The sequence below is a fragment of the Alternaria hordeiaustralica genome, assembly GCF_023758085.1.
Source record: "Alternaria hordeiaustralica strain BMP 2776 chromosome Unknown scaffold_3, whole genome shotgun sequence".
Lineage (NCBI taxonomy): Eukaryota > Fungi > Ascomycota > Dothideomycetes > Pleosporales > Pleosporaceae > Alternaria > Alternaria hordeiaustralica.
The window spans coordinates 124,852-140,382 of NW_026056775.1; the positions used below are offsets into that span (position 1 = coordinate 124,852).

Below are 15,531 nucleotides of genomic sequence, written 5' to 3' on the forward strand. Positions count from 1 at the left end.
CCCCTTCATCATACTTCCATCTACATTGCTCGCAACGTTTCTATGCAGTTCGCGCGCGCAGTTGGTGCTTTGAGTCTATTTCACTTCCTTTCTAGTCATCTCTGGTTGCTGTCTGACCCCACAGTTTCACCACCTTTACCCGTGACCATTCTGTACGCGCAATCCTGTCAAACATTACTCGCTTTCTTCCGCGTGCTTTGCAATTCTCATTTTCATCGCGTTAGCAAATTTACATTCAAGAAAGAGCTGGGAGACATGATTCATGTCTTCGCTAATCTTCCGCATCCCCTTCGCATCTTGCTTTACAAAAGCGCGCCCGCACCTAGCCTTGCGCATTCCAACTTCTCACTTATCAAAAAAACTTAGCAAAAAAAAAACTTTCCATTCCTCCTCACACCGGCCTCGAACCGTCACCCTCAACCAGCAAAAAGATACCATGGAACCTTGTATTCTATCCAGGTACGAAACTTGCTTCTTTGATGGCAGTTTATCACGACTAGCTTGATGTTTTTTCTGATTGGCTTCTTGTTCGATTCTTGTTTGTGGCCTTGAGCTTCCTCTGGCTTCGGCTATAACCGGCTGGAGTGCTGGATGTTTTTTCTGTGTGCTAGCCGCCACCCTTTTGTTGGCAGGTAAAAGTGGTTTCGATGGTGGATTCGGGAGTTGGATGGGTTATAACTGCGGGGTATGCGGCTGCGGAGGTGAGAGTGGAGATTTTGGGAGCAGGTGAGAGAAGCGCGTTGATGCGGTCGCGTGGCGGCTGTTGTAGGGTGAGAGAGCGGAGATGAGAGGACGCGCAGGTGAAGGTGCGAAAGCGAAGACGATGCAAGGCCACGCGAGCGCTGCAATGCCACTATCCGCTTTCGTTCGCCATGCCCGCAAGATGTGGAACTTATGACGATCGCAAGCTGCGGTTGCATCAAGAGAACGCAGCGCCAGCAGGCGACAAACGCGTCGCCAGCACACCGGGCCAGTATTTATAAGCTATCTCGCGCGGAGAGACCGGTTCTATGTCGGAGGAGCAGCGAAAGAATGGATTTACAACGTGCCAGCGTCCCGACGCGCAACCAATATGACCGTGTACGCCAAATACAGGTCGTGGGCAACTTCCACAAGGCAATTTGGCTGCTCAGGCATAAAACAACTGGCCAGCTTGCTGTGCGCAAAGAGTTCGATCCTAAAGATGTTGCATCGGGCTTTGCTGCCCGCGAGATAAGACATCTCATACGTCTATCCAACTGCTACAACATCTGCACCTACCGCGAGCATGAGCTGGACTTAGCAACGGGAACTGGCGCGCTTGTCATGGATGTGTACGCGTACGGCGATCTATGGGGTTTGCTCGAGAAGCATGTCAGCCAGCGCAAGCCTTTCTCCGAGAGCTTCATCTGGCACGTCTTCAGGTCGCTAGCCCGGGCTCTGCGACACATGCAGCGTGGCGATCCTCCGGTTCTGAGCGACACATATGATTGGATTATGCACCGAGACATCTATCCGCGCAACATCTTTCTCGGCCTACCTGCCTCTCACGAACCCTCATGGCCGAAAGTGGTTCTCGGTGACTTTGGCTCGAGCATATCGCGTACCGACAACTGGCAAACCATTGAGCTGCGACAGCAACGGGACTTTAGCCCACCGCCATTCGAACCGCCGAGCAACAAAAGAAGTGACGTATACCAGGTAGGATTGGTCATAGTTGCGCTTTGTAGATTGACCACGATGCCGAGCCTTTACTTGCAGTCGTTTCAAAGTAGCCCAGCTGGGGCAACTTACACACCTATGCTCAACGATATCTTGAAAAGATGTCTAGAGATGTTACCGGTCAATCGCGTATCTGCTGTTGAGCTACATCAGGTGCTGAATACTCGCCTCATTGGGGGTGGTAGTTTACATGAGTTGTTGCTTGGACCGCCAATGTACCAGACTTAGGTGATAGAGCCTGCTACACATAGATTGAACTGGGATGCTGGATTCGTATTGACATGCCGACCCAAACATTGCGTCACTCATCATCTCCTCAAGATACACAAGGTGTCCGCTCCGACATCACAACCTTAGAAGAAAGGTCCGCGGTTGGGGCATGAGACTAGTGCGCATATGGTCTAGCGCGGTCCCTGTCTGCCGTCAACCTTCCGAAAGGCGCGTCTTCTCTTCCATCGCGTCTCCACCGGCGCGTCATTACACTTCACCCGTCCTGCCATCGCCTTCCTCGCTGCTCCTGCCTCCGACAATCGGCAAGGCGCCCTTGGCATGGCCTGCCCACACACCCTTGCCAGCTTCTGCGGACCTTGTAGCCATGTTTCCAATGCTCTCGCCATGCGATGTACCGGGATCTCACACGTGCTGAGATGAGGGTAGTATCGTTGTTTGCGTGGGTCGATGTTCGTTGTCTTCGTTATGATCATGACCGCGATCAGCTGCTTAGCAGTTCGACACATGACGAGAAGAGGGAAGTATATCTAGCGAGGGAATGGCAGCCGTTTCTGGCTTCTCACATCATCTCAGGAAAGCTTTAACAATTCTCTGCTCATGGCTTCGACATTCTGCTCTTATTGTCACGGACCAGCAACACAGAGATGCGGCTGCAAACAACACTACTACTGCAACAAGGATCACCAAAAGGCTGATTGGACAAACCACGAGCATACCTGCCACGACATCCGGCTTGAAGCCTTTCTGCCGCAAGTCGCCAACGTCATCCAGTCAGCCTCTCTTACACTCCTGGAAGCTACAAACATGATGCTGATTACGAAGATTAAACTGGACAATCAGAAGATCGTCGCCTACAAGGGTGTTAACTTTAGCAACAACCCGTTCCCGAAGCTCACTGACAATGTGTTCCCTGATACAGCCACCAAACACGCGGTGCTGTGCTGCAATGCGCGATACTTACCCCTAGCAAATATGCATCTGTTGCTCAAAAAGCTCATCAAGAGTAAGTAGCCCGGCATATATCTGCGCGCGATTTAATGATAAGCTGACACTTGACCAGCCAAACATGTTGACATCCACGAAGTCATGGTAAAGATCAAGACAGCATCACGGACCGTTCTTGTCCTCGCAAATGACGGTACAGATAGCGAGAATTGGCCTGAGCACAATATTTCACTGTTACGAATTACCGCCAATGGGAGCCGAAAGCAATGGTACATCAACCTATCCGGTGCTGAGCTCGGGCTCACGCAAGCATTCTTTACCGCCGCCGACTTCGAATCCAAGCACATGCAGTCGCTTTGTGCAGTCTTCGAGTTCGGGAAATGTAGAGAATACATCTGGACTTGCTCAACTATGCCAGGCTGGTTTGCGCACACAGAGCGCATCGGCCTTCAGGCCTCATCACGAATGGAAACAGCACTACTGACCTTCTTGCAGCAGCCTGGGAATGACTTGAGCAATCTTCGTAAGAGGAGCATCGCAGGCTCGACGAGCTGGACACAACCGTTGGTTGAGGCTTTGTCTCAGGCTCTTCATGGGTACATCTCCAACTACAATGTCGGTGGACTCATGTCTCAGATTATCCATGAGCCCGTGAGTCTGACGCAAGAAATGACGAGGAGGCATTTTGATCACGCTAGCATTCTTGGCGATGCTATGACGGACGAGGAGAAAGCGAACCGCCCTAACGTAGCTTTGGATCTGGCGAGGTTCGAGCAACAACACAAGGGCCCTGGCGTGGATATGGTGATAGGGAGTTTAAGTCTCTTTAGTTAGAGATGCTCACGGTGCATGGCCACGAGTGGCGAACAATTGATGCGAGTTGTAATTCACCTCTCAATCAGGATTATACGATAGCTGTCGTCCTTCACATATCCAATCTTGAATCGCTTCGCTTGGGGGTTGGTAGCCACGATATGGTCCCCTTCGCGTCAATCTAGAAAAATGCTGAACACCCTAGAGCCTACATCGACGTCGCGTCACCTACTTTGCATATTTTAATCTCGGTGTAGTCTGCAGACCCATCCAATCTATTCATCTAGGCTGCAAGCCAAAAGCGTCATAGCTCAACTCGTGAAATCGGAACAAATATTGCCCGGCTTCACTGATTACTTTGCTGCGCCCACAACTCCTTTGCGCTATTTACGACAACAAAGAAAACTATGGCTCCAGAAGTACAAGCAGCGTGCGCCGTCTGTGGCGAGCCGGCTCACAGCAAATGCGGCGCCTGCAGTTCAGAGATCTCATCGCGCCATTACTGTGGCAAGGCCTGCCAGGTAAGATCTCCCATGTGCGAACTGCGTGTGAGATATGGACTGACTTCGGATATCGTCGATTTAGGTGAAGGATTGGCCGACTCACAAGAAAGCATGCAAAGACGTCCAGAACGCGAACCTCGAGAAGAAGCTTGCGCGTGTAGCCGAGATCGTTCAGCAGGCCTACTACGACTTCCGCGAGAACACCTGGGTTCAACCTGTGATCAAGATCCACGATCGCAACGACGCTCTAGTCATTTACGACGAGTCCAAGAGCGAGAAGAAGAAGTTCTTCGTCGACTTCCCGCATCATCTTGTCACAAATGTTCGTTCTAAGAAGGCACTGCTTTGCGCATGGTCATGCAATGAACCGACGGCTTTGTTACATGATACTCTTGTTGGTCTGCTCCAAGGTAAGATACGTCCTAAATCTAACTTCTTTTCTCACGCTGACTAAATTATCACAGGACTGAACATCAAGGTCGAAGAGCTTCTCGTCACGCTAGGCACTGTTCCACGAAAGATCATCTTCTACGATAGACTTGGCAAAATTGACAACCTGACCTGGCCCTATTGCGACCACAAGATCATCCGCGTTACCGCGACAAAGACTAAGAAGCAGTGGATCATGGACATCACCGGCGCTCAATTTGGGATCTATCAAACCTTCTGGAGTTGGGAAGAATATACAAACAAGTATTCTACGAAGACGCACGACGTGGAACCTATCGGCGAGAACAAAGCCATGTTCGAGAGGCTTGCCAAGAACCCCGGTAATCCAGGCCTGGAACACAGACTGATGAGAATGGTAGCAGACCATCTTGACGAAGTCGTGCGCGGGTGGAAAGCTGAAAGCGGCTTGTCACTGGCGGCTCTCCTTGACCTCAACAAAGAGACCTATGAGCAGGCTAGTTCAAAGCTACTGGAAACTATGAACGTCGCGATCCGCGCCCACGTCAAGACTCATGACTACAGAGTGGAGTTCCAGGCTGCCCAAGCTTACGAACGCGAGCATCACGGTGAAGGCTACAGGGTCGACCTCTAAGTCGTGATCCCCTTGGGTTGCTGGTATGATCGCAGGACACATCAGCGACATTGAGTTGGCATTACGGTCCTGCAGCATAGGCAGGATGGAAAAGGCGAGCGTATATAGCTGTGGAAACGTGTTAATTGGCCACTTGCTTGCCTCAATCAAAACAATCTTCACAATGAACACTTCTTCCGCCATCCAATTTATCATGACGCATGAAGTACTGGAAGTATTGGGATGGATACATAGGCGCATTGACATCATGAAAAGATGTTTTGAGTTTGATGTAGGCCTCTACCAGAATCGGAAATCTCGTAAAACAAGAGTGAATGCAATATATCCTGGACCGGGGAAGCTCGACCCAACATTGCTTTGCGGCTCGCCACCACCTTAGGGGTATGACTCCTCATTCCATTAACGTGCTACAGGAAAACACTAAAATTGCAAAAGCTGGGTGAGCTATTATCGAGCAACCTCCTAGACGCATTGATTGAGATCGTCTCGAAGCTCCGATATAAACCCATAACCGAGCCTGGTGCGGGATGGGCGGCGACGACATCAAGTGCGAAAACCTTTTCTAGGCGGGCTTTGAGTTTACGTTGGCGCCGCGCCTTAGTAGCTAGATGCTTGATCCGGTAAGCTTTGTCGTCCACAATAATGGAGAGCAGAAATGTGTTCATGTTCTCTCCATCAATGCTAGGGCTACGTGCACCTATCGCGGCGCTGATCTCCTCCGTATCAAGATAGACATCGTTGACTGTAGTCACGGCATACATGCACGATGTTACAACGTGTCGCCAGTTCGCCGCGATGAACTCAAACGGGAAGAGACAACGTTCTAGTACCAGACGCCATAGCTTCAACTGTAGCCGAGCAAGATCTTTTGTGTGCTTTTTATAGGCAGGATTTGTTTTCTCGAATGTTCGTATAAAGTCAGTAATGGCAAACCTTGCGCTGATATTGATCAGCAGTTTTGACACTGCTGGAAGTAGCTGCTGAATACCTTTCATCGCTGCGCCGAAGCACATCGATAGCTGGTTCAATATATCAGGCTGTTCGATACCCGCTTGTACGGCGCTCAGGTACAATACCACGGCAGCAAGCTGTTCATACGTCGCGTTTACCCACAGATGCTGATGATCAACGCATGTAGTCAATCCGTCCGCGATGCCGTTAATGGTGGTCTGAGAGAAGCCCATATCTTTCGCAGTATCAACAACATCCTCGATAAGACCTTCAAATCGTCCGTTATCGTTGACCCGGTACGCAGCAATATCTTCGGGAGTGCTGGGCACGAAGGAGTGCTTTGAGGACGTTACCACTGCGATGTCGCACTCACGAGCGCGCATCATCACCGGTATGTGAGATTGATGGAAATGCGGAAAGTTCGGCAAGATGAGCTCACTCACCTTTGAACTACGATATTTGATATGGCCAGATTGGATCATCTTTTCACGCTCGCACAGAGTACACGCGAAAGCTGTGAAGTTTGTGACGGGTGTCTTACAGTTCCGTCCGCACAAGGATACCTGCTCGGTGTGAACGATATGGCCACATGCTAGGCGATGCAAATGCGATGCGCCGCTATAGCAAGGCTCAGTGCGATCCTGGATGCTCATCCGGTGCGTTGTCAAGTGAGGACGGCGATGGTCGTTCTCTAGCGCTTTCTCGTGTTCTGCGACCGCGCAATGCAGGTCTGTGCGAGACTTCGTATCTTCCATCATGAAGACTGTGAAAGATGCCAAAGGCAAGTCTCGTGATCGAGGGAGGTGAGGAATGTGAATTCGGTATGGAATTATTTATAACCGCGCTTTCTCTCGGTTTATGAACAGCGTCAATACAGCATAGTGATGATTGGCGTTAGGCCTCGTTGTGAACGCTGGTTATCTCGCGTGCTGATGGCCCTTTACCAAACCGTAGCAGTAGCACCGACCTCCAGCATAGATGCAATAAGAGATCGTCAAGGCAATTGGACCGATAGCTCATGTGATGTTCGTTTTGATGTGAATGTTCTTGATACATTGTATACATTACTCAATATCTACAAAGGCGTACAGTCTTTCTCATTTTCGTCTAGTAGTGACCCTTCTTGGCCCTGATACCCTTGAGGAAGCCAGCGTAGGCAGGCTTCTTCATGTAGTTGTCGTCCCAGAGAAGGGCAGCGCCCTCGTTCTCGAAAACACCGGGGATCCAAGAGTACTTGTCGGAGATACCCCAGACAGTCATACCAATGCATCGCTTGACGTTCATGCAAGACTTAGCAACACGCTCGAAAGCATCGGCCTGGACCTGGAGCTTCTCGGGAGTGGCGGGTGTGAGCATGCGGAGGTCGATTTCGGTGTAAACAACGTCAACGCCAAGGTCAGCAGTCGCGCGGAGGGCAGCCTCGAGTGTTGCTTGATCGGGAGCGGCACCAGGAGCGGAAGGGGTGGGCTCGCTGGCAAGATGGGCCTGGTAGCCAACACCGTCGATGCGGACGCCGTAGGACTTGATGAGCTTGACGATACGCTGAGCACCCTGCGTCTTCTCCGCGTTGTACTCGAGGTTGTAGTCGTTGTAGAAGAGATCAGCCTTGCCGCGATACTTGTTGGCGAAGCGGAAAGCAATGGGGAGGAACGCATCGCCGATGGTGTCGTACCAGACGCTGGAGCGGTAGGTACCGTTCTCGTTCAAGGCCTCGTTGACTACGTCCCAGCGTGTGCAAACGCTCTTGTAGCGGGTCATGACGGTCTTGATGTGGTCCTCCATGATGCCAATGAGGGTCTTGTTGTCGAAGCCGCCCTCAGATACCCAAGCAGGCAGCTGAGAGTGCCAGACCAAAGTGTGGCAGTGGACCTCAAGCTTGTTCGCCTTGGCGTATGCCGCGTAACGGTCGGCATCCGCGAAGGTGTAGTTGCCCTGGTTTGGGTGAACAGACTCAAACTTCATCGCGTTCTCGGGAGTGAAGGAGTTGAAGTCGGCCTTGATGATCTCGCCTTCGCGGGTCTCGTTGCGGAGGGTCAGGGCTGTGCCGATGAATTCCCTTCCTGCCTTCTTCATGGCCTTGTAGAGACTGTCCTCCTTGGGCTTGCCATGGCCGTATGTACTATCTCAATGTTAGCTGGCTACAATGGTGGCGGGAATGCGGATGACTTACGGGCTGGCAACAGCGGAGCTGGCAATCGCCAGACTGGCGACGATGCTGGAGAAACGCATGGTGATTGAGACTTGGAGTGTTGACTGATTCGAGGTTGTCTACCACGGATACCCTTAAAGACACGGCGAGCCTGTCATCCTATATATTCTTCGACGGTTATTCTAGAAGTCTAGCGTATGCATGCTCAATCAATCTATCCGCTCTCGCGGTTCATCTTCACCCCAGTCGTTTTGTTTAACCGGGCTCGTGGCTCATGTGCGAACTTGCCCTTCGCCGCTGTAAGTCCTTTGACCTGGCTGCATGGCGCCACCTGCTTGCGGGTTGCGGAGTTTCTCCAGACTAATCCACAAATCAACCGGCTTGGACCTCGGGATCATCGGGGTCTGGTCCTACTTCTGGGGTAGACGTTCTGGGCGCCGCTGGCCATTGCCTAAGCGAAATGCACATCCGGGGTAGACAGGCACGTGAGATGCAGGTCCCACTCATGTCGACAACGCAGGTGCAGATACGGCTGCGTTAATGGAGACTGGCCGGTTAATGTCAAGTAATCCTCAGCCTCAAGCGTTCACTCCATCCATCCGAGGGTCTGATGCACTTGTCGGCGGTGGTGGTGAGGATGGTAGAAGAAATGGCAGAAATGAGGGGAAGATGCCTGGTTGCTGGGTTTGGCCGCTCAGGGTCCGCGCTCACGGTTGATTGACGACCCACAACACCGTAAACTGCGATCAACATGCACATCAATATATCGCGCATTCCATCTACGTCAATCAACCATTTTGTTTATTATTATCATTCTTTCCCCACGTCGCATCCATCATTGCATTCTCTGTCCTCCAAGCTTACACTCCAGTTCTCCGGCAGATCTCATTAAACTCGATGACGACAGGAGAAGCTGTGGAGATTTAGCCCACCCGTAAAGCCACGAACCACCTGGGCATCGTTTCCTTTTTTAGCGCGAATGTTTACTTGTGCGTGTCCCGCCCCAATGACCAAGATCGCACTTTAGCCATTTTAACCGGCGCCGCATCAACTTCCTCAGATCGCATTCTGGGCGTTTTCTCAGTGAAATGACACCGATGACATTGAGTTTGCCTCATGAAAGGGAACTTGTTCGAGAGCCAGGTGCGGAAGAGTCCGTAGATGTGGCAACCGGAGTAATGGGGCCGAAATCAGTGCCATGACTCGACGCGCGTCGCCTCGTGACAGTGCGTGCAGAACGCTCATCAACACCATCCACCTCATCACCTCTCAATTCGTTTATGTATGATTTCCAGCTAAGCATACCGCGTTGTACGATATCCAGATGGCCTACGATCGACGAGTGTCCTACCGGGATTAATCCAGCTGGTGTTTCTTTCTAACATTGAATACCCACAACGCCTTCTCAGATACTCGTTATGAGAAGTGTTGGAATCCTCTGCGATCAGAACATGTCTGCTTTATGATCTGGATCACATCGCTGTTCACCTCCATGAAGCTTCAGAGATCCGGACACGACATACATTATGAGTTCCAAGTATCAGCAGACGTATCGCATAAATTGCGGGAGCCGCCCCAAAGACGACGGGAGGTAACAGATTGTTCATGCTGACGGCTACCGACACGGACATGGATTTATAGCGGGCTCTACACCGGCCACAGTACCGATGGGTGCTAACGATCCAGGAAGATGGTATTCACGTTTACCGACTGCTGCACACAGCCGGCGAAACTCGGCTGCAGCGATTGTGAATGACATGATCGGTCGCATTGCTCTAAGTGTCTTCGTGTGCAGTATTTTACTCATCCAACTCCACAGTCGTCCTTCATTTAGACTTTTGTCTCGAATTCATCGCTCTGCGCAAGTCTTCAATTGAGAATCTTGTCACCAGGCTTCTGGGCCGAGAAGAGACTCTTAATTGTCACGAGTTGGTCAGTATCAGTATTACTATAACGTTTATCGATCTTGCTCGTTCACGACGAAGGATTGATCTACAAAAATTAGCAACAACGCGACCTTAATAAGGACGACACTGGGCGCTGCAGCCAGTTACATTGCGCAAGCACATTACCTGATACCTTCGCCTTCACGAACCAGTTATCTGTATCGGCAAAGCACTGAGTCATGCTATCGAAACCCATCTTCGTTTCCATCTCCCCTGATCACCGAAATTCTCCACGCCGAACCGTGTCGGTGGAGGCATTGTGACACTCTCGAGAGTTTCGTCTCATCGTGACTCTCCCCCGACTTATCATTTCCGGGCTGCGCATGCGGTCCCATACCATCAGCTTGGTGGACTGAAGATGCAGTTTACAAACAATACACCTGCATCAGACGTCCCGCGAGCAAAGTTCACAAAAAGAGCCGCAATAATAAGGAAGGCTCTGGTACATCTTCTGAGTCAGGTACTTGGAGCCTGATCTCGAGCCTTAGTAGGTCAAGGCCTGCGTTCTCATTTGGGCTAGATGACCAAATGGAAAGGCCACAACCTTTTGGCGACAAGACTACGAACTACAGCACGCCGCATCCAATGCGATACAACGAGCAGGCCTCCGTTTGCTGATCGGCAACTCCGAAGTGTCACGGGTGAGTTGGAGAATGCGAAAAGGAGAGACGTGAAGTCCAGTGTCTTCACATCATGCGAAGAGGCCCAAGATGCACTCCAGGATAGTGAGGGCTGAGGGCTGAGGTCGAGTGGCGGTTTACAGTTCCACTCCGTGAAAAAAGGATAGCCTGCATACTCAAATATCGAGGTCAGAACGGGCTGGAAAAGACGCAGGAGCAGTAATAGTGACGGTCTATGAGACACATCAGTAATCACATAGGGAGCTGAGCTTGCTAAAATCTTCATGCACCTACTCAAGGTCAGGCCTCCATGCGTGATGCGGACTTTCGTAACGCCAAAGGTCGGTGAACGTAGGTTACGAGCCCGTTGAGTATAACGCGACGCGACAAACCTCATCTTATCGGACTGGAAATTATTGCCTTCCAATCACAGTGCGTCATCAAGAGATGATGCGCGACCACGGTACCCACCACCTCCGGTCTCATCGAAAATCCATCGAGGCTCGAACACACGAGGACAGGGAGAGGCGAACTTGGGCATGTACCCCGACTATGAGGTTGGGCACACGATCGACGGGGTTATCAGAGAAGCGAGCGAGATTTGCATACGCGAAACATGTCCCCGAAAGACGCTAGTGAGTCGGCAAGTGCTGATTGGCTCGATGGACGGGACAGCGCGTGGCTGAACAACGTTCCGACGTCAACGGTCCGAATTAACATTTTCCTTCGCCGCAAAAGGCCCGTCCTGTCAGGAGAATTGCGACACGAACAGCAAGATTCCTTGAATCTAAGATGAGGGCGACTCGCGGATGTCAACAAACCAAGGCCTGCGCCTGCACCTACGCTGTGACGTCACCACTCTACGCAGAGCATCGGCGGTCGCCGGCTACTTTGAAGATGGAGATGAGTGTGTTCGTTGCGTACCGTGGAGTAAGAGAACGAGTTGAAGCTGTGGAGAAGCGCAATGTCTCGTCGCCCAGGTACCGACCATTCTGAGACTCTAGGTAGTATGTACCCGAAGTACATCATGACGGACCAATCCAATAGGGTTCTTTTCCTTACCCGAGTTTTCAGGTCTGCAGGTGTCGTCAACGCCCGATCCCCATAGCCTAGGTGCCCATGCCCAAGCTTAGCAGATCATCCCCTTGTTAATGCGTCCCTGCAATCCATATCAGGGACAGTCATGGTTGACGCCAAAAATACCCGTGCGAGGTTGACGCTGTCACAAATACACAACACCAGATCTTACATTTTTGGAGGACATCCATCGTTACCAAGGGACGATGGCTTGCGCAAACGGCTCCAAGCCGTTGCTCCTGCCTTGGGCAAACAACACTGTCTCCGCTGACGGCACTGTCCTCACCAGAGGCATTTCTTTCGCTATCGGCACTCCTCCGCAACCCTTTTCCTTGACGCCATCGACGCTTTCCGACAATCTCTTCATCAACAATGCAGCGGAGTGCGTGGCAGCTACGAACACCAGCTGCATTGGCCAACTCGGTGGCATCTACGATAGTGCAACTTCGACGACGTTCAAAGAGGTAGACTACGCAACATGGACAGGCAGCAGAGAGTCCGTTGATCTAGCATACGCGAGCTCTTACATCTTTTTCGACGATGCTGCGGCTTTTGGTCTCAAACCGGATGCGAACAAGTTTGCGACCTTTCCCATGTATACCAATGGATCTACCGATAGTAAGTCCATGAGAAAATTGGGCCTTTGCAGCACTGACGCGTTGTAGCAAGCGCAGACGCGCTCATGAAGAATGAGCCAAGCTATCGAGCGACTCTGCCTCTAGGAATGGACTCGAGCTTCTTGAACTACCTCGTGGATGCCGGTCAAGCTTCTTCCCGAACGTATGGACTATGGGCTGGATCAGAATCTGAAGAAGCACCTCAAGATGGCTTAATAGTCGTTGGTGGCTACGACGAAAGCCGTCTCAAAAGTGCCGCCACTACCTTTCCTATGTTTTCCGACTGTCCAACATGCGCTATCCTTACGGCCATCACGTACGATGTTGGCGGTAAGAGCACCACGCTCTTCGCTGACGCAAAGGACACTCTTGTCGTACACCTAGACCCTTTCTCATCTGACATTAGACTGCCAGCTGCGATGTTGGATAACCTTGCTGCGGCGGAGACTACTGCCTTTTGGAACGAAACCTCGCGTCACTTCGAGCTTCCTACCGACCCAGCTCCCGCAGGCACCATCACCGTCACGCTGTCGGACATGGGCACTCCCGGCGGCGACGCATCCAAACCCTCAGTCGCAACTTACAAGTCTGTCATTCCTGCAACTGAGCTCTACAGTCGGCCCCGGGCATACAACGCTGCGGGCCTGTACGAAGTGGATAATGCAACAGTCTTCAACATGGCCGTGACGAACCAAACCGGTCCCAGCACTATGACTATCGGAACCTTGGGCCTACCCTTCTTCACGCAAAACTACCTCATCGTCGATCCCGACGCGCAAAACTTCCAGCTCGCACCTGCAGTCGTCACAGCAGCCGACCCCAAAGGCGCCGATGCGAAGGTCAAGCAAGTGTGTCGCGTCTTGCCAGGCGCAAAGGCAAAGACTCAAATCGGCCCTATAGTTGGAGCAGCAATCGGTGGAATCGTTGGTGCACTTCTAATTGTCGCTCTGGTCTGGTGGTTGCGCAGACGTAAGAACAATGCAAACGGCCAACGGCACTCTCGTGGCGAAAGCGACGCACCGACCGCGACATCGCAGAACCCAATCGTCCGACGCACGCAAGACCACGTTTCTCTGGACAGTAGCTCCCTCGACCTACCGCGCCAGATGCCTGCTGCACCCCCCTCCGCCATGGTGCTGAGCGACGGAACTACATTCCCATCCCCAATCTCCGGCCGTACAAAGAGCAAGCTCAGCGGCAAACACGAAGATCCTCGGAGGGGCTTGGTCCACGACAGCTTCAAGAAGGTCGACGAAGAGAACGATGGAAGGCTGTTGGACGAAAGACCCATGGGACTGAGCGAGACGATCCATTCACGAGGAACTCTTCCGAGGTTGGCAGCGGAGCATACGGTCGAATGATGATAGCGTTCTTGTTATTGCGCATACCCACACCCACACCAGCCTGATTTCCTTTTTGTCCTTACGACATTGTAATACCCCACTGCAGAACAATGAATAGGAATACGGATATTTACAAACCTCCTGCCTGTACAATACCTTCGCCGATGAAGCTGGCTTCAACATAATACAAACTACTGCGTCTTGCAAATGAGCTACTGCTGCTACGTTTCTCTATGTCAGCCCGAACGGTCTTGCCACTGTGCTGAACTTGCATGAGCCTTCAGCCCTCAGCCCAAGGCCACCTGCCTAGGTATGCAAGCTGACTCTGAGCTTTGACTGTGGCGAGCTGTGGTTGAAATTATTATGAGTCACCTCGTAGATGCCCAACATGCACACCAAAGGTAGCTTGCGAAAAGACTTCAGCCTCGAGCGCGAAGCTCAGATATTTGGTGGATGCCGATGATGATGCACGGAAGCCTTTCCGCGACAAGCCCCACCCCTTGGGACACATGCGCTAGTTCAGAAACGCTTAGCGCAGCCCCGCAGAATCCGAAAGAGCCGCCTCCCAACCTCGTGGAAGGCGCAACATAGTTTGCTACACGATGCGTCCAGCCTCGGCTTCCCACCATCGAGAGTCCGTCTTCGATGAATCTTGTGCGCTCAGCCCTGAGGAAGTTGTCCTCTTCGTGGCATCGTGCCCTCGGATCAACGACGCATTTACAGATCTTGTCAAACTCGGCAGCCCTTTCCAGCAGGTCACAATGCACCGCCAACCCCTATTTTACTCATCACGACTACTCGCGAGGCTTCTACTACGTACGCAGGTCTGTACCGCTGGGTCATTACAGTAACAGTACGCAAGAGAAAGATTCTGGCCTTGCGATGACGTGTGCTACCGGGTTCACGTCAGCAGTGCATTCTAAAAAGAGCACGTTCGAAACTTTCCACGGGCAACTGCAGCATCGAGATATAGTTTCGCCCCCAAAGTCCTCACGCTAGCCCAGCCCCACTGCCTCGTGGAAGCGCGTCATTCCGTTTAGTGATCGTGGACCTGCCGTCGGTACGTTCTGGTGAATGCTGGCATGCCTTGTACAATGGCTTATGATCGGCGCGGAACCTGACTTTCACCAGGAAGCAAAGATCCAGAACATGGATCACGGGATCGGGGACGTAGCTATGGGAACTAAAGACCTCGAATGCTTCTTTCGCGTATTCTACGAAGCCGCCGACAGCATCGCGAAGAGAACCGGAGACTGATAGACTCGAGTGTTTGAGCTGAGATGGCTTGTACCAAGCTTTTCGAACAGGCGACACGGCACTTCTATGAGTACAAGTTCTTCCGTGCTCACCTGCGCAATGGGTGTGATGAAAAGATGCGACGTCGTCTCGCATGTATCTACAACAGCCCTATCCGTTCAAGGAGCGCCCATGTGGCAGACGGCCATGACTTCACTCGACCATCAAAAAGGGCGTACCCACGATTGCAAAGGACTACGTGGAATGAAAGTGTCGATTCTTTTAAGTGAAAGTGCTTGTCGCAGTTGTCTCTTAGGCCATGGCTCTCCACGGTGGAGACTCAATGGAGCAATCAAT

At 51.8% G+C, this 15,531-nt stretch overlaps 4 protein-coding genes across 4 annotated transcripts; 3 read left to right on the forward strand and 1 right to left on the reverse strand.

The window, feature by feature from the left end:
• Nucleotides 1-1,032: 1,032 nt before the first annotated feature.
• Nucleotides 1,033-1,929, forward strand: J4E84_002223 (uncharacterized protein; the record flags this gene model as incomplete). Its single annotated transcript, XM_049384850.1, has 1 exon — nucleotides 1,033-1,929. One exon carries the CDS (start codon nucleotides 1,033-1,035, stop codon nucleotides 1,927-1,929), a length of 897 nt encoding a protein of 298 aa, XP_049246873.1.
• An 807-nt stretch (nucleotides 1,930-2,736) lies between these two features.
• Nucleotides 2,737-5,235, forward strand: J4E84_002224 (uncharacterized protein; the record flags this gene model as incomplete). The annotated part of the gene is made up of 5 exons (XM_049384851.1): nucleotides 2,737-2,935; nucleotides 2,993-3,644; nucleotides 4,169-4,211; nucleotides 4,276-4,603; nucleotides 4,658-5,235. 5 exons carry the CDS (start codon nucleotides 2,737-2,739, stop codon nucleotides 5,233-5,235), a joined length of 1,800 nt encoding a protein of 599 aa, XP_049246874.1.
• A 2,058-nt stretch (nucleotides 5,236-7,293) lies between these two features.
• On the reverse strand, nucleotides 7,294-8,415 carry J4E84_002225 (uncharacterized protein; the record flags this gene model as incomplete). The annotated part of the gene is made up of 2 exons (XM_049384852.1): nucleotides 7,294-8,305; nucleotides 8,357-8,415. The coding sequence occupies 2 exons, from the start codon at nucleotides 8,413-8,415 to the stop codon at nucleotides 7,294-7,296; spliced, it is 1,071 nt and encodes a 356-aa protein (XP_049246875.1).
• Nucleotides 8,416-12,184: 3,769 nt separating this feature from the next.
• On the forward strand, nucleotides 12,185-13,956 carry J4E84_002226 (uncharacterized protein; the record flags this gene model as incomplete). The annotated part of the gene is made up of 2 exons (XM_049384853.1): nucleotides 12,185-12,596; nucleotides 12,644-13,956. The coding sequence occupies 2 exons, from the start codon at nucleotides 12,185-12,187 to the stop codon at nucleotides 13,954-13,956; spliced, it is 1,725 nt and encodes a 574-aa protein (XP_049246876.1).
• Between the last annotated feature and the right edge of the window lie 1,575 nt (nucleotides 13,957-15,531).